Below are 19,014 nucleotides of genomic sequence, written 5' to 3'. Positions count from 1 at the left end.
GATGTTACTGCCACGTGGGTTTAGGAATTACTAAAGTCGTTTCTTTTACTGATTTTAGATTCTTGCATTATTTTTTACGCAAATGTGATAAACATCAGCTGAACACATTCTTGAAACTACAAAATGGGAAAACTGAAGACAAAGAAGCGAGGCAAGCATCGAGTAAAGCCAACAGGATTGCAGAGTACTTCTGAAGCGTTGAAAGAGCAGTTGGATATAGAAGTTACTGATCACATGTTGCCTCACCTGGAAGAAGTAAGTCACGTGCCACAGCTAAGATCTGTAGTGATGACGTCACTGTTTTAATGTTTGAGCTTTTTGATTACATTTTTCTGGTTAGCTGTCTAGTCCATCAGCTGACACCAGAGAATGTGCTTGTGCCTGTTTGGCGAACTTGGTATCAGACTCTCGAGCGATTCCTCAAATGTTAAAGCTTGGTGTTGTAAAACGACTTGGATCATTGCTAGTTGATGAGAGTGAAAGGGTACGATTGGGAGCAGCTGGATGCCTCAGGTACAGCAATTAATGTTAGGTAGGAGATTGACAGACCTCTCAAGTTTTCTTCACACCAAATCATGAGACTGTCTCTAGTAAAAGACCTCGTCCATTGAATGTGTCCAAAGTGGGCGTGGTTAACTGCCTACTTTAGAGCTGTCTCTATATACAGCTCTGGCCAACATGCTTTATGTTTCTGTGCACCTCAATTTCCAAATGTTACTTTTTTACTTCATACCCCTCTCGGATAACTCAGATACAAGCAAGCAGAGCCGTTTATGAGAGTCTAGTTCAAGAATCCGCTATGTCCAGAAAGATGGGGCTACTCGAAGCGACGGTCAGAGTGTTTCACAGTAGGGTTGTCGAGAGAAAGGACTGGCAATTGTGAGAATTGGGCGTAAATTGTGAGATTATGAAATCATGAGAGTTGGGAGGTCTGGATTGAGATGATTAGGATGTATGCAGTGTTTTCGCCTTTCCCGTCAGTGCCGTCATTTTGACGGTTGGGACAAGGAAGGGATGTTTGGGGAGGGAAAAACAGCAATTATTGACGGTTGAGAACCAAATTGGAAAGCCTTAGCATACTTATAGTGTGGGATCACGGACCTAGCTAAAGACGTTAGTGATCTTGATGGTCACAAAGTTGCTACAGAACAATACATATTTTCATGTCATCTGGTAATTTTAGAAAGTGCATGGTCTCCTTGTTGGTGTTTAGTTGAGGTGAATTCCTGTTGACCTTTCTTTATAAAAAAATTTGTGCGACTCGCATACGAAATGCATGTGATGAGGGTTGACTCACACATGCGTAGCTCATTTACATACTTTGGACCTCATTCGGATGCGGAACGTATGGATATTCGCAAGCGAAACACACGGATGTTTGCATGCGGAACGTACGGATATCCGCATGCGGAATGCACAAGAATCACATGCACGGGGTTCGGTCAGGAGCATGCGCCTAGAGACGTGATTGAGAACCATTTGACTGTGATTTCTTTGATTTCTGATTATATTTCTAACCAATTATGAGCTGATATTTGACATTCGCACTCTACCTTAGCAAAAACATAGTCTAGAAATGTTTTCCACAAGAACTTGCTTTCTTTTTACGCTGTGGTTGTTAGTCTGCATTTTCACTTGGGTTCTGATGATTCTCTTGCCTAAGTTATGAATCACTATCATGAGCGACCTTAACAGTAGGCCTATATTTGCGGAGATTTTATCGTTTTCTGATAAAGCAGTTGCAGTAACACAGACAAGAAAGACAAGACTCTTGTCTGGGTACCCGTAGTAGTTTTTTTGAATCTTCTCCAAAAGCCTCAGTTCCAGTTCCATTCTATTTCTAGCGTGAAGAATCTATCGAATTTTCTGTTTTGAGGTGGGTTAGGTGACCATGCAGTATAGTAACAGCTACTGGAGCTGGAGTGACAAACTACCTTTTCTGTAGGGACACGTCTTTGACTGTCGCTGGACTGTGAAGCTATAGTCCTTCTGCACCCGGCAACGCTACACTGCCAAAACAGCTAGACCGTTGAACTGCCGGTTGAGTCTTTGAGTGCCCGCATAGGTGAACAGTGCGTGATGGTGATTGGCTACAGCGAAGGTTCCCGTTCAGCTTTGCTTTCCGAGCTTGACGCTGATTGGTTTATTTTGATCCTCCTCAATCCAGTTGCGGATGTTGCAGACCGGTCACATCTTGTGAGCCTCTGTGTGGTAGTTGATTAGTCTCTAAATGTGCTAATTGCTAGTCTACAGTCGATAAATACGCCCTTGGTGGAGCCTGCGGTTCTGCCATGTTTTCGTTGAACTTCAACGTATCCGTTTGTACATACCTCCAGTACACTACGAATAGTTAAGAAATCTGAACCCAGTCTGAGCTGCGACCGTCTAGTAACGATGTTACTTCGTAGGTCTTCGTACTAGAAGTCTATCCGAAGCGGTGTACGTAGGTCTAGGAAGTGTTGCAACACTTGCAGAACTCATGCCAGCGGATCGCCTCTCTACATACGGAACTCATGATTATGCATTGCGACCTAGAGCCTCCGCATGCGAAACCTTCTAGGGTGTTGCGGAATTCATGCGAACACGTCACCTTTGCATGCAAAACTTGTGCGTAAAGCATTGCAAGCTAGTCTCCACGTGCAAAATTTGCCAATTCGCATGCGTAAACGACATTTGCAAGAGACTCGCATGCAAATCTCACGATCGCATTATTATGTTTAGTAATTGGTGTCGATGCTGTGTGTCGCTAATTAGGCACATTAATCAATCGGTTATAGATTTTCTATAGGGTTTACACAAAGAAGTGCTAATGAGACTGTAGTTGCAGCAGGTGCTCTATTTATCTTCATTCTCATGCTTTTCACACCCTTGCTCTTTCAGGTCAGCTCATAATATTCCTGTTTTCTAAAGTCAACTTGTCATTGTAATAATCGGCTATATTATCTGTCTGTCTGTCTGTGTTATGTTTAACAAGGTTATGTTCAATGAGCTTTTCAACAAGATCTGAGTGGCAATTATATTGAATAGTCTACCAATCATGCAGTAACTTCAAGACTTTACATACAGTCTTCTGACATTTTGTTAGTTAGCTAACCGCACTTCTTTCTAAATTGTAGTTTATGTCTATTACATTTTGTCTCATCTATGGAACGTAGGATATCTACTACTAATATACATGATAGAAGATCCCGGCTTTAATTGACGAAGCTTGCACCTGCTAACTGGCTTGATAACTATTAATTGCAAAGCACAGACCCCTCAAAACGTGCTTTGTAGAGAGCAGAGCAAGATGATCTTACAGCGTGTTATTGCAAGAAAGTACTGAATGAATACATCATGGAGTCTGTGGCTCATATATTAAGTACGATGGCAGAACTACTTTGTCTTGGATATTTCTCCTTCCTTTTGTTAAAGGAAACTAAGTCAGGTTATTGTACACATTATCCCCAAACTTCAAGGTCAGATGTGTTGTCGATCTAGGGTAATCCTTACTGGAAAGAAAACAAAAATTAACCATGCCCTCATATATTGCCGAATGCTTTTCTCATTTTGTAGATTGGCTTTGTAAACATCGAAAGTACTACTAAATACATCAAGTCTTAGGTCACATTTCTTTTGCTTCTTCTGCTTTTCTGGAAGAGGCCAGAAGAGTCACGCGACCTCTTCTGGTTGTTTCTTTTGTACTTCCATCCTTTTTCTGAAGTGCTAGAAGAGTGATGAGACCTCTTCTGGCTTTTCTGGCCGAAGAAGGAAGAGGCAGAAGAGAAGAGGTCTCGTGACTTGTGAGACATGCGCATTGGAAACCCGTGTAACGTTAGAAGGCGACGAGCCATTTTGCTTCCTTTGCTTTGGGTACCAAGTGGTCTTATACCACTAACAATATCGAATTTTTACATCTACGGCTGCTTCTAACGCGTGTTCACCAAGGACCCCTTTGAGGCATCAGAAACAAAGATAACAGTGTGGCGTCGGAACAAGTTCACGAGCGGGGAAGGGGTTGTACCGTGGATGTCATCATCAGTAAGCAAAAAACTACTTTGCTTGCCAGACCGTAAACAGATTTGCAAAGGTCACTGGCACAGGAAATTTCAATTCCTACACTGAGGGCTTTGTCCCCCCTCTTCCTACACCTGTGGGTAACTTGCAGAGATCACCTCTTCAAGTAGAAATTTGATTTCTTCTAGTTAAAGCCTTATCTAAACAATTAATTTGACATCTAAAAGACACCGCAAACTAGTAATGCGCTTGCTCAACTCTTCTGAATCCTCTTTTGACTGTTTCTTTGGTTTGGCTCTTCTGATCAACTGTGCAGGATCGATCTCTTCTGACACCTCTATTCCAGAAGAGCAGTAGAGGCAAAAGAAATGTGCCCTTACCCTATTCATTATGCAATTTTAGGAAATATTTACCTTTGTTTTAGGTCCTTTGTAGCGGTTTACATAAACACCTATCCACACTCCAAACCTGGGCAATTCCTAGATAAAGGGTACTACCGTACCCTGTGATACAGCAAGGATGTAAGAGAGAGTTGACAGTCTGTGTAATTATATGCATACTAGTTTCAGGTATGTGCCATCAGAAATGGGACTTGTAAAGTCATGTGACTGAACGAGTAGTGCACTCAAAAGCTATTGAAGCAGTTTTGGTTTTGTGTGTGTGTGTGTGTGTGTGTGTGTGTGTGTGTGTGTGTGTGTGTGTGTGTCTGTGTCTGTGTCTGTGTCTGTGTCTGTGTCTGTCTGTGTCTGTGTGTGTGTGTGTGTGTGTGTGTGTGTGTGTCTGTGTGTGTGTGTGTGTGTGTGTGTGTGTGTCTGTGTGTCTGTGTTGTGTGTGTGTCTGTGTGTGTGTCTGTGTCTGTGTGTGTGTCTGTGTGTTTGTGTGTGTGCACGTGCATGTGTGCGTGTGTGCTCCTGTGTGTGTGTGTGTGTGTGTGTGTGTGTGTGTGCATGTGTGCATGCGTCCATGTGTGTTTGTGTGTGTGCGTGTGTATTGGGTTATATTTGAATTTATTAATTTCTTTCTTTGTCTCGTTCTAGAAATTTGACATTGGAAGGTCATGAAACTTGTGCTAGCATTATTGAAGATGATGTTATGTCTTCATTAGTGGTTTTTTTTCGACAGGTAGGTTGACTCTTATTTTTGTAATTTGTCGGATAATTATGTTGTATTGTGACTGTTAAGTCGATTGGTCAGATGCAGAATTTATCTCCCAGTGCAAGGCAATCTGTGAAGTGTCAAACATATGGCATGGTTGAGCAGGCTCTTCATTTGCTATGGAATTTGACGTATGTTGATATGGTGATATTTGTAGTTGTCAACCTTCTAGTATTGATTGTTATTAGGGAAGGTAGTCCAGTGGCAGTATCTATCTTTAATCAGCAAAATTTGATGTCTTTGGTTCTTCATTGTTTGCAGCCATCAGGTTATCCTCTGTCTCTTGTAGTGCCGGCAGGTAGGTCACTGAAGTAATGTCATGCATTTCAGTTGTATTTGTCAGTCATTGAGTTCATTTGTTGACGTGCGCACACATTTCCATACTGTTACCGCACATAGAAGCACATGTGCTTATATGTGAAATCAGATTCTTTCAAAGATAGGACAAGTCATAGAGATACAAGTGCATACGCCTCTAATTGAACAACTGACATTTGTCTCATTGAGTGTTGTATTGACCAGAATTGCATTCGGAATGTCAAATGTACTACTCTAGATTGCTATTTGTCTACAGTAATGTCGTAATTGCTAATTGGTCATGTCTTTGTTAGTAACATTTTGTCGTTGCTGTCATTGTCGTTGTCATTGTTGTCGTCGGACCTGAAATCTTCTTTACATACCAAACCCTTTTCTTCTAGAATCTGACATAATCAAGAGTATAATAGAGAAGTATCCTGTTGTTGATCGCAATCATCAATACTACACATAACAGAATTTTGCTATAGCATCTCTGTCTATTGCTTACAACACTCATCTACCCTGGTTCCGCTTTGCTGCTTGGAGATAGCTGGCCAATAAACCTCATTAACAAATGCATGCGCTACTACCTTGAGGTATAGGCTCACTAGTTTGTAACACTCATATATAGGCACATGCACTTTTGTGTGCAGTAATATGGTAATATGATATGGACACGCACACAGATTTGACATATGGTTTATATTTTTAGCTCAGTGTTTATACTCAGTCAGTGAGGATAACACTCATGTTTCTGGACAGCTTGCTGAGTCTGCTGAAGCATTGTGTGTTTTAAAGGAATCTCTTCAGTGTTCTGGTAGTACAGCAAATCATTTATTGCTACGTGTTATAACAGCAGGTACAATTTCTAATTCTTTATCAGTATGTTGATGTTTTGAGTATGAGCATGGCGATTAGGTGTTCTTTTCAATATCAGTCGTCATCTTCCTATTGCCACTAAGGTCGACAGCATGCATGCGATAACTCAAGTGCTGTCAATAGCATTGGATGTGGATATACAAGCAGAGATGAAAGCAGTTGTTCCAGCTTTGACAGAGTGCAAACCGGTATGCATTTATGTGCACTACTGCCACTAGTGCTTGTTTGATATATATGAGTTGTTATATTAGGAAATTCAAGATGATAAAGAACCAGAGCAGGTGACCAGTCTATACATGGAATCTTCTTATTGAGTCAATTCAATGCACAACATTCTACATGTATGTAAATTTGATTAAAGGTAATGGAGGTAAAGACTATGTTGACAACCCAACAGTTGGCATTGGAGGTTCTTGCCAACTTTTGCTGCGCAGATGGAGGTCACTTTTGCCACACTGATATGTTTAATGCTCACAATCAAAATTTGGAATATTTGTAGACAGCAGTGATGATGGAGAGTGGGAAGACACGGATGATGAAGCAAACAATGATGATGAGCTAGTCACTGAGTCTAATGGAGTTATCCATGAGGTACACACAATGCATTATCATTGTTGTTTCATATGTACACTGTTGTTACAAAATTCTATGTCTCAGATCCCTCCTCTTGTCTCAGCCGATAAAGCTGCTGCTGTTGTAACACAATGTTTGCCTGAGAAGGTAAGAGCCGTTGACAATTTTGGTATGAGTAGAAGTTTACTAACTGTATGTGTTCTGGTGACTATTTCTTCTTGCAAAATAACAAGTTCACAGATTTTTAGGCCTTCATACAGATGTCTCTAATAGTTACTGGCAAGACATTCTGCTCTTGGCATGCATGCAGTATGAGGGTTATACTGTAAACCAATACATGTTCGTAACTGCAAGTGTTTTTAAACTGTCACAAACTCTATTTCGTAAGAAAAAATGTTCTTGAACTTTCCTCGTACGTCTTGAACATGTGTGTGGAAGTGACAAGGCTCAGTCAAGATCCGGGTAGGTCTGCCGACGTACCTACCTACTTCATTATCAATATTATGTCTCTGATTTATTGGCTTGCAAAGCCAATTCGTTAACAGGACACTACCCTGAGCCGAGAAAGCCGTTTCTGCCCAACCTAAACAATGAAAACGATCTTTCAGACTATTGTTGTTATGTATGTGCATCCGCATGGATATTTGGTGCTACAAAAGTTAGTAAGGGATCTAAGTTAGTAAATTTCTTGCAATTCATGAAATTTACAAAATCAAATAGCTTATGAAATTTTATTGATTTACAGTAGTATTGTGTGTTTGCCTGTCATTTTCTGTTCCATACATGCAGTCTGACTTCCTTGGCTGCTAAAGCTCTAGTTTTACAACATAGGCAGCCTTCAAATCGTGTAAGGAGATGTTTAATCTGCTTAATTTTGCAACTAAGCTTTATTTAAGAGTAAAGACTTGAATTCAGCATTTGATTGCCCTAATACACATATACATTGCTGTGTGATATAAGAGGACTCTTCAGTGACGTCAGGTTGTTTTTAAGGCCTACATTCCAAGTGCATTAATGCATATTGCTGTTTTCACACATAATGCTGATTCCGTCAAACCACATATGGAAGTAGATTCAATGCCCATTGGCGGCTGCACGTGGCATCACGCCTACTCACGTAGGTAGCTGTTCATGTCGGTAGGCACAGAACAGTGATCTAAGTTTAGTCTCTATCCTGTGCTTATGGCATAGATGGATGTACTGTAACAAAAGGTAGAAAACTATGTTTGTGAAGACACTGGCAGCCATGATGACTGCAGGTTCTAATGCACTTTACACGAGTAGGCGTGTTTATGATGTTTACATTGCATTTGCCTAGTGTGAAATGGGTCAATGCGCATAGAATGTGCAATGACATCTGCTGCAAAGCGGATTGAATGCGATTTGATGTGCTTCACGGCGTTAAGTGAAGTGTCTAAAGATCTTGCTTAAGCCTTGACTACTCTCAGTTTCACACAAGCCTCATAATTGCACAATCAGTGCCACGGTGATAAAAAAAATCCAAAGATATTTTATCCGGGGGGAGGGGATAAAAGCTGGGGCATGATTTATACTGGCACACCAGTACAATTAAAAGTTTCATATATAGCAACATGCATATTCTACAGTGAATGAAACAAGTAAGTGCAGGAATGAGTGTTGGGTTGTATATTCATTTTGTTTAATGCAGGCACTGAGTAAGTGCAAGTTTGCTGACCCTGCTGTGTACCAAGTTTTGGGTGGGCATAGTGCTGGTCAACATCTGATAGCCAAGTGAGATTTATAGGTGTTCCTTGTTGGTCTTGAAAGTAATTGTAGTATAATGAACTTATCTGTAGGTTGAATACAGTCCAGTCTCGGGCCTTGGTGGCTCTACACAATTTGTTGTCATCTTTATGTACAGAAGCACTGTACAGTGGAGAAGCATTATGTAATTTGTGGAATCTCTTGTTTCATCTTGCATCAGGAGATACTTCTGAAGGTACAGTGTTGTAGCTAGTAAAGCTATCATATACTGCTACATTACTATAAAGAAAAAGAATTTCTTTCATAGTTCAACTTGAGAGGAGTAAGAATTAGTGTTGGCAGTATGTGGATGGGGTCCTGTAAAATCATCTTGTGTTTGTTGCCGTTTTGTGCAGCAAGCAATTACTAGCATAAAGACAGCAGCATGCACTGTATGTTACATTTGGTGCTACATTTTAGATGACATAAAACTGACAAGATGCCCTCTAATAGGTATAGAGACAAGGAAAGAAATGCAAAGAGATTTAGGTCCCTTGTGCTATTTGCAATGTGCAGTTATTACTGCACAAGGATAGAACAATACCCACTTTGTATTCCAAATTTAGGGGTTGAGCAACTGATTGGTTTAGAATGACTATTCTTTTTATTTGGAATTTGGGAGTATGCAAATTTGAATGCACACTTAGTAATGCCTTTCTAGAGATGAGGAAGACACTTACAGCTTACTTTTGTTTTCTCTATATGTCGTGGGCTGAAACACTTGCAGAAAAGAGTGTTGACATTGTTTGGTGTTTGGAACTTTAGGGATATGACCAAGTGTACATACAAAGCGCACACTAGGGGAAGGGGTTAATGGCGTCTGCACACTTTATAGAATGTTGATCAGTCGCAAATGGCTGAAGAATGTCTTCACCATCTAAGTTTTCTGTTACATCACTGGAACACATCAAGTAGTGTTCATGTGCTACTCGTGCATACGAGGCTTGCAACGTAATGCCCCTCACATCGTATACAAATTTGTTCCGGAATGACATCAGCGATTCTTAAAATGCCCTGTTACTTCTACGACAACTTTCTCAACATTTTTCTCTTCATCAATGTTCATGACAAGAAACTTCCAGTTGATATCATTAGCTGAAGAGTGTCAACTGGAATGGAAAGGCTGATTATCTTTGATAGTGAAGATTCAGGACATTATCTCGGTTTTCTACAACTGCAGAAGGCATTGTCTTTCAGTGAGACTGCCCAAAACGTCAGTGGTATAAGTGAGTATTTCATTGAGTTTATGCAATGTACCTATTAATGTCAACCTTCTATGTAAAACAGCTGTCATGATAGTATAGTTTTGATAAATATTGTCATGTTTCTTTAATGCAGGGTGTGTCAGCAATATTACATACACTTTAGGCAGGAGAGAGGGTATTGAAAAGCTTGGGCTTTGTACGCTTATGGAAATGTCGAAACTTTTCTCAACCTCTAGCTAGAGGTTAAGTCTGGTGGCCAAAGATTGATGTAGATTTGGAATTTGGTTTGAGTAGTGAAGTCTTGGACTAGCTGTCAGGAGGACAAAAGAGACCAGCTGTTGCCTTATTGCAGCCGTATGAAGGGCCTACCTTGGTAACACAACACTTATTAGACTATGTTGGACCATTCATGTTCAAAATGTTTATGGTAATCATAGATGCTTTTCCAGATAGCTGGGTGCATATTCGGTGTCCCTTCTGCAATGTTTTGAGCAATGATTGAGAGCATTCAAGCATCAATAGCAACACATGACACCAGACATGATGGTCTTGAACTCTCGAACAGAGGCTCTTGCTTCACACTGCAAAGACATTGAGTCTTTTTGCAGATCTACTGGTATTACCCCCTTCAAGTCCACCTCCTACCATCTCGCATCTAATGGAATATTAGTGGAAACGGTGGTCCAAACCCTGAAGCGTGGATTGAAGAAGGGATGGGATATTTTAGGCAGATTACAGACAGTTCTAATGGCTTAGGAGTCATTCAAAATTATGGATAATTGCAGGGGCGTACAAACCGCACGCTAGGGGAGGGGTTGTGGCCTCTGTACACTTTATAAAATGTTGATTGGTAGCAAATGGGTTGTGCTAATTTCTCTGTTTTTCCATAACCGGAATTGGATCATGCATTGTTTGAACAATGCATGTTTCTGTGTCCTAGTCACCCGTATGTATGGGATTTACAAACATGCATGACCACAGAGCGGCCTACTCCAGTTTTATCGTACATCAACATCAGCCATCATCCATAAAGAGCCCAGCTGTCTGTACCACAACTTTCTCAAATGTTTTCGCCTCTGTCCACTGGAATGACCGGAAGCCTTGAGCTGACATGATTTACGCAGGTCAACGGGAATGGAAGAAGAGCTGTGTCAATGCAGGAGCATTGAAGACCACACATCAACAATGGAACCACTGTCAAGTTGTTGAACTGTGCATCAACGATATTGCCTATTTTTGCTAGGGAAGGGGGCTTCAGAAAAGTGTGCACTTTGTGCGCTCATGAAATTGTCACGAATTTTGAACGACCCTTTAGTAAATTGTGCTACACGTCACAACTGGGATAACACCAGCTGAGATACTTTTGAAATGGAAGCCAAAGACTGCTAGATCTGGTGAAACCCAACATAGCAACTAGAGTACTGGAGAAACAAACCAGGCAAAAACAGCACCATGACAGCATGGCTCAAGGCCAGTCATTCATTAGGGAACAAGGTATATGTCTGCACTTTTATTGAACTCCAGCTCATGTACTGGAACAACACAAACCAGTGTTGTTTACTTGGGACGACTACATGACAGCTGCGTTGTGAAACAACATTATGATATCACTTGAAAGCCAGATAGTGTAAAGAGGACAAGATGACAAACATTATGATCACACCAAACTTCAAAGATGTTGTGGGCCTCTTATCAACACGAGGTAACTCAACAGACAAAACAACCTTCAGTCCAAAGATCACAACAAGATAGGAAGGCACTAGAGAGACTTTTAGCTGTTAAGGAAATTGTTTTGGTGTTGTGATGAGTATTAACAGTTTAATCAAAAATCGTTTTTCCTTTTTTTAGTTGTGTTGTTCAAAGGAACAAAGGGATGTGGTAGTTATGAGACTCCAGGACAATCTGGGTCTTGTGGGATAGAGGTTACGAGCAGGAAAAGTGTTGGCATTTAGTGAAACTGAGAATGTATCAAACTTATATCTTGAGTAGTGTCAACTTGGTATTTTGTAGCTGTCAGGATTGACTTTTAGCACTTGGCACTAGGAGGGATCACATGCTACTTTAAGGTGTTATTCCCATTTGCTAAGGATATTCTGCAAGACCAGTTGGTTGCATTTGGCTGTGCATCTTTTCATTCCTTTTGTACCAAGAGGTTACCACTAGTACATGGTCAACACAATCAGTTCAGTCTATCACATATTCACTGGAATGAACATTGATGATTTGGTAGACTTTTGCTAGAATGTACATGCAATATTTATTCTCGTAAATGTTACATTTACTCAATAACTGTATACTTGGCCCAGTATTTCAGGAGATGTTAGTGTTAACTGAGCATTTGCATGACATCTGGATAAGCTTGATGTATGTATGCAAGAACATCATGTAAAGGTATATAGTGATTGTTACCACCCTTTGTTTCACTGAAATGGTCAGACTTTAGTTTAGGAATAGGTGTTGCAATTTTGGAGAAAAGGGGCATGGTTGAGGTTGGTTATTTCTCTTGTAGAAAGTACTTTATGTATTGTTTCTGATGTATACTCATTTCATAGTTTACTGTATTGTATTTAAGGGTGCAGTAATAATGGGATTGGATACCTTGACATCGGCTGATAAAGCCAGTATTGGAATGTATTGGAATTGGTTTGTTGCAGCAAATAATACAGATAAAATCATGACCACGTGTAGAATTTCTGTATGATTGGCATGTGAGGTGCACATGGCAATGAGTTCAGAGCTGAAGAAGATATCTATCTGGGAACACCTTCACTTGAGAGGGGACACGCAATTTGCTGTCTGCAATGTTTGACTAGTCTCTTTCTTGTGGTGGCACACAAATATCTGCAATAACACAGATATGACTGAATGTTAATTAAGTTTTCAACATAACAAATGTTAATGAAATATCAGCTTGGCTGTCCGTATTGGCCTATATAGGTCTAGATTATTGGTTGTCAGAAAATAGGTAAGATTGCCTTAATTATTAGTGCAACCTTAGTTGTCGTACAGTTTGTCTTAAACTCTGATCATTGCTTGGTGAAGAGTAAGCTTTTGTTCAAACATGTCTAGGAACTACAATCTATTCTATCCAATTGTAGACGATTTAAGCTTAGCTGTGCATGTCCATACTAGTAGTGTCTGACTGATTGTAGAAAGGATGCAGTTACTGGTATGTGATCTTCACATAGAAACCTGAAACACATCATTCTCTTGTTGTGATCAGGTGCAACTTTGAGAGATGATGAAGAATTTCTTGAAGCCGTTACCGGAGCCTTGAGGTCTGTTCTTCAAAGGCTTAAAGATACTAAAGTCCAGGTATAATTGTTTAGTGCTCCAACAAAATTTTGTGTTTGCAATGAGTTCTGTCATGTTTTAGTGTGTCAGTTCCCAACAGATTGCATTGCTGTGTTCTGTCTGCCATTCATCAAAATTTTCGTCTGTTCGAGCGAATATTGTAGGGATGCTTGGCATTATTGGAACAATGATAGCACAATGTCATTCAAGAATGGAAAGACTAGTGGTTAGTGACTCATATAAGTGTTTTGTATTATAAGTATTGAAGTAATCATGTCATCGTAGGCGATTGGCACAGCGCTTGTGTCAGCAGCCAGTTGTGATCATGACTTGTGGGTAGTAGCTGAGGCTCTTGATGCCATCTTTGACGTGTTTGGAGACGGAGATGAAGCTATGATTGCAGCAGAAAAAATCAACTTACTGAAGATACTGCAACAAATAGCATCTACATTGAAGAAGAGGGTAAGGTGTTGTCTATAGATTACACTGAAAGTCTGTATATTGTGGACTGATATCACTTCTAGATGCGTGCTGAGAAGAAGCATCTTGGTAGTAGAGTTGCAGTAGTAGATATAGCTCGAAATAATCTGCAAAGGTTTATTAGATACTTGAAAACAGAAGGACACACTTGACGTGATTAAATGTTTATGATCTGGTTTGTGTACAAAAATGGGATTTGTTCATCATAGAACTAACAAGTTTCTTAGCAACTCAGCTTTCATGTACAGTATTTCATCATCACTTTACCCGTCATTTGTGCAAACCAAAATGAATAGAGAAGCACTGCAGTGCCAAACCCTCCGGCTCCGGCCGGTGTATGTAATCATATCTTGTCACGTGGTTAAACTGAATCAGTCATTCCATTTTCATAAGATCCAATGTCACTTGCACACCACATGCTAAGACATGTGTACAGTATGTAAGGCAGCTAGGATCAGGAGGAATGCACGAACGGTCATGAATTTGACACCATTGAAAATCCCCTCACGTGCTGGTTACGCCCGATCTATTCTAAAACACACGACTACGCTGGCTGCCTCTACACAGTTTCTTCAAGGTGTAGAATGTTAATGTAGACATGATTAATTTGCCTTAATTCCCCGGAATACGGACATGTTATTAACCCCTCTCCCAGCGTTCTCTAAGTTACCCAAGGCCCAGATATCCGGGCTAAGGGCATCTATATATAAAGGAGAGGTGTCTGTTTGTCTGTAGCTTGGCAGTTACTAAACTTTTGAAGAAGCTAGTTTATCTTCAGGCATAGTGAGGAGGAGAACCTTTCCTGCGATAGCGTTTTCGGCTTCGGCCGCTAGCCTCCGCGCCGTCGCTATCATCCGTCGGGGTGCTCCGCGTTTGAGCTCGGCAGTTGTCTCCGTTGGTTTGGTCTCCACGTTCTTCTTTGTTTCTACGTTCTTGATGTCAAACATCTCCTGTCCCGTATCTGGTTCGATTACTTGCGCATCTTCGGCTGTCTCACCGTTCCGTCGATTGTCCGACTGATTCGTGAGGGAGAACAGGTTGGTACAATGTCCGAAATGCTTGATGTGGTTCATTTGTCTGCGTCAACACTCCGCTACGTGTACTCATCTGCTTTCGTCCTCAAACGAAGCTGATTGTCCACGCCCACAATCTTTAGAAAGCGAGCTGATGACGATGGAATTACGTCTCTGAATGTTCAACGACGGGCGTGGGAGACGATCGATTCACTGTCTGGTGACGAGATGCTACGTTCTTTGCCACCGAGGACAGTTCAACACGTGCTATATTGTCTCAGAATTTTGTTCCAGGAGTGCTGTTCTGTTCTCTTGTCAAAAATTAGCGAGGATCCGGGTTACGATGCAGGTTGGAAGTTACTTATACTTCTCCCTAGAATGATCATGAGACCTCATCCTAGAGGAGGGAGATCAGGAATTAAGGAAATCAAAGCCATTTATCATCGATTCTTGGGTTTTCACTGGCAAGAGCTGATAGAGTTGCGTGATCACAGCCATGCACAACAGTCTAACAAGAAAGGAGAAGATCAGAGGAGAAAAGCCGTCCTCCGCGACGTAAAATATGATGAGCTTTCAAGAGCAGCAAGAATTTTGACTAGTCATGGCTTGGCCTCCTTCAGAGCAATCAATCCAACGATTGAGGGCTAAACACCCTGCTCGGAAGATGAGTTTGAATCTTTCTGGTGTTGACAAAGTTTCTTCTATTCAACTGAAGAAGTCTGTATTTCTTGAATCATTGAGGAAGAGTCCACAAGGATCGGGAGCCGGTCCTTCTGGATGGAGGTTTGAACATCTTAGAGTACTTTAAGACAATGCCTCAACCAGCGACCTTCTATTTTCGTTATGTTCACTTATAGCTGAAGGCAAGGTACCACCCTCTGCCGTACCCCTGTTGTCATGCTCTTGCCTAATTGCATTGCCTAAATCGAATGGTGACGTAAGACCTATTGCTATTGGGGAGACTCTAAGGAGATTGACTGCCAAAGCCATTTCCTTCCAGCTGCGATCGTCATTTTCCACCTATTTTGAGCCAATTCAACATGGAGTAGCTACTCCTTGTGGAGGGGAGCTGTTAGCACATCATGTCATTTGTTATTAGATGGAAATTCGGATCTATCTTTGTTGAAGACAGATATATCCAATGCTTTCAATTGCATCTCTAGGCAACATCTTCTCGACGAGGTAGCAGAAAAATTTCCTCAGATTTACCGTCACACGTGCCAGATGTACAGTAATGCTAGCTCTCTCATATATGTCAAGGGCGGTGATGTCATCACTGTTAGGTCAGAAGAAGAAGTACACCAGGGAGATCCTCTCGGCCCTTTCCTCTTCTCTGCTGCTTTGCAACCCATTTTGGAGTCTCTACAGGAGAATCATAACAACCTGACCGTCCTCGCCCACCTAGATGATCTCTTTGTAGTTGGTAAGTTTGCTCGTATGCAACCATTCATATCTGACCTTCAGTCATCACTCAAAGATGTCGGTTTACTAGTCAACGAGAAAAAGAGAGAGTTTTTCAATACGTCAGATTCTGTACAATCTTTTGGTTCTGTTCCTGTGGTCTCACATGGCACAGAGATTCTAGGGATTCCCATCGGCTGCCACCAGTTTGTGCAAACTAGATGCTCCGAGATTGCTAATTCAGGTCACGCTCTTTGCTCAGAGCTCGTAAAGTTGAGGTGTCCTCAGAGTGCAACTCTCTTGCTAAGATTTGCCACGTGACTCGGATGAACCAGTTAGCTAGATGCGTGTCTCCTTATTCTTTTAAATATGCTGCAAAACTACATGATGCCATGACCCGGTCTACCTTTGTCCAGATATTGGGCTTAGACTCTATTGATGATTTCACCTGGAATCAAGCCTCATTAAACATCAAATTGAGTGGGTTTGGCTTGTCTGAAGTAAACAAGAGTAAATGCTCGGCATACGTCTCTTCATGGGCTCAATCTGTCAGAGATTTGCCTAATCGCTTTTCCTCACTTTCACAACGTATTCAAGATCTGGTGGAAAACGATTCCACATCCTCTTCACTTGGCTTCGACATTCATTCAGCTGTCAAGTCCTTGCCTCCAATTAGATTAGGAGACGATGAAACACCGAGGCCTCAATCATTGTCAACTCTTTCAGCTACAAAGGGTAAGCTTCAGCACAATCTAAGCTCAGAAATTGGCCTCTTGAGTGCAGCTCATTGTCTGTCTTCTGCACCTCATAGAAGGGATGCTGCAAGATTACGTTCTGCTCAAGGTAGGGGGTCTGGGGCTTGATTAGAGGCCTTACCATCCTCAGATAAGTACGCACTTATCGCAAAGGATTTCCATCTAGCGTTCTATCTGAGGCTCGGTCTACCACTGCCTTTTAAGTCATGCATAAACAAATGTGAATGTGGAGTAGAATTGGATGGAACTGGGTATCATCTTCTCACCTGCAAGTTTGGGGGAGGACCAGTCTGGCAACACGATTCTGTAGTGTCAGGATGGTGCAGTTGTTTGAACGAGCTCCAACTGCACCATCGCAAGGAGCCAAGAGATCAATATACAGAATCTGAGAATCGCCCCGATATTTTAATGTACAATGAAACAAGTACAGAGTTGGACGTGAGCATGGCTCACCCTTGGAGCAAAGACATTCTAAATAGGGCATCTAAAGAGGCAGGCTATGCAGCTGAGAGGCGTGCGATGAGAAAGAAAAGCAAATACGAAGCTCTGTCTGTTCAGGACGGCACAACACCTAACTTAGTTCCTCTGGTCTTTGAGCACTTTGGGTTCTGGGGACAGGAGACTGATAACTTCCTGAACTCACCCTCAAAGAAATCAAGGAATTCGGAAGGCAGGAGTACTGAAGCCGACTTCAGGACGAGATGGCGTAGACATTTTTCTATAATTATCCAGAGATGTAATGCTAGAGTTATATTAAAGAAGATAAGTAGAGTGCACATAGGTAAGATAGATGATTTTTTCTTTGATATAGGCATTCAACATTATGTTCATTAGGATAATACTGTAGCTATGACTTCAGACATTTCAGTAGTTTTTGCTAATGCTTAGGATACTTTACTTCTGCGATTAACTGTTACATTTACAGTTTGGGAGAGAATAAAACAATCTGTCTGTCTGTCTGTCTGTGTGTCCGTCTGTTGGAGCGTTTCTCAAAAACGGCGAGTCCGATCTCGGCCAAATTTGGCTCGCGAAAGTCAAATTCATTCGGGTCGAAAGTGAGACTGGAGTCGTCTTCCTGACTTTTCCCACAACGACGCCATTTCCCGCCGATCGCACTCGCTTCCGCTCGCGCGCGAATATCTCCGGAACGGCGCATCGTATCTCCACCGAATTCAGACTGCCCGTTCCCTACGTCGGACGGTACGCGCTGAGCGTGTCGTTCATTGCGAGCGACGCTGGGAAACGGAAGATATTTTTGCTGGTATCCGGGTCTTAAAAATACGCCCACAGTCGTTTGCCAGTCTACGACCGTCGAAGAGCTGCCGTGTTTGATGCACCTGTTCCCCGAAACGCCAGCAACGTCTTCGAAGAGACGACGTTCAGCGGAAACGTCGAAATGGCGAGAGTCGGTACGAGTCGTAACTTCGTTAGATACGGAGCTGCCGTGTCTAGTGCACCTGTTCCCCGAAACGCCAGCAACGTCTTCAAAGAGACGACGTTCAGCGGGACTGTCGAAATGACGAGAGTCGGTACGAGTCGTGACTTCGTTAGATACGAGGAACGGATTATCCGGGTGAGTACTGGGATTGTCTAACTGCACGTGACTTCATTTCCGACAGCGCAATATCCGGGAGTGCTATACTATTGCAAGTGTATACGCGACATTTTATTCACTGCAATCATTCATAGCCAACATCACCTATGATACCATCAAACGCATTTTTAGATACTTTCTGCTATAATCTCTACTTATAAATGCGACCTGTCTCTCCTCTACTTCCGTGTTGTATTGGCTCTACGACAAAAGTGTGTGTCAACTGCGGCGCTATGAAGTGGAAAGGAGAAGCACCTGGCATGTGTTGTCCCCCGGGCGAAGCCGGCATTGGAGCTTGTATAAGATAATAGTCCTCTGGCCGACGACAGGACGAACGTACGATTGTACTGTATTTATACTCGATTGGCGCAGATGCAAATGAAGCTATTTTGACAATTAGACGAGACGTGGTGTCATCATACGGACCACTAGACGAATGTGATATTATCTTATGGCTCCACCTCGTAGTGTAATATCTAAGCGATATATGGTGTGAGGAAGTGAACGTGAGCTCTACAAATTAATGGCGATAAAAATGAAGGAAACAGAGTTGGACACTCCAGGATCCCGCCTCTAACGCTCTAGCGCGTCTGACCTCCGAGTGTTTG

General features: G+C 41.8%; 1 protein-coding gene across 1 annotated transcript; it reads left to right on the top strand.

Moving 5' to 3' along the window:
• Nucleotides 1–9: 9 nt before the first annotated feature.
• On the top strand, nucleotides 10–13,877 carry LOC134178677 (HEAT repeat-containing protein 3-like). Its single transcript, XM_062645560.1, has 17 exons — nucleotides 10–255; nucleotides 341–513; nucleotides 5,034–5,118; nucleotides 5,179–5,282; nucleotides 5,340–5,449; nucleotides 6,161–6,307; nucleotides 6,367–6,515; nucleotides 6,579–6,608; nucleotides 6,689–6,767; nucleotides 6,827–6,918; nucleotides 6,985–7,047; nucleotides 8,570–8,652; nucleotides 8,718–8,860; nucleotides 13,093–13,184; nucleotides 13,246–13,389; nucleotides 13,449–13,625; nucleotides 13,688–13,877. Exons 1-17 carry the CDS (start codon nucleotides 124–126, stop codon nucleotides 13,793–13,795), a joined length of 1,911 nt encoding a protein of 636 aa, XP_062501544.1. The 5' UTR covers nucleotides 10–123; the 3' UTR covers nucleotides 13,796–13,877.
• Nucleotides 13,878–19,014: the final 5,137 nt, after the last annotated feature.

The sequence above is a fragment of the Corticium candelabrum genome, chromosome 4, assembly GCF_963422355.1.
Source record: "Corticium candelabrum chromosome 4, ooCorCand1.1, whole genome shotgun sequence".
Taxonomy (NCBI): domain Eukaryota; kingdom Metazoa; phylum Porifera; class Homoscleromorpha; order Homosclerophorida; family Plakinidae; genus Corticium; species Corticium candelabrum.
Note: the sequence above shows the minus strand (reverse complement) of the source record. Positions and strands in the feature narration are given on the sequence as shown.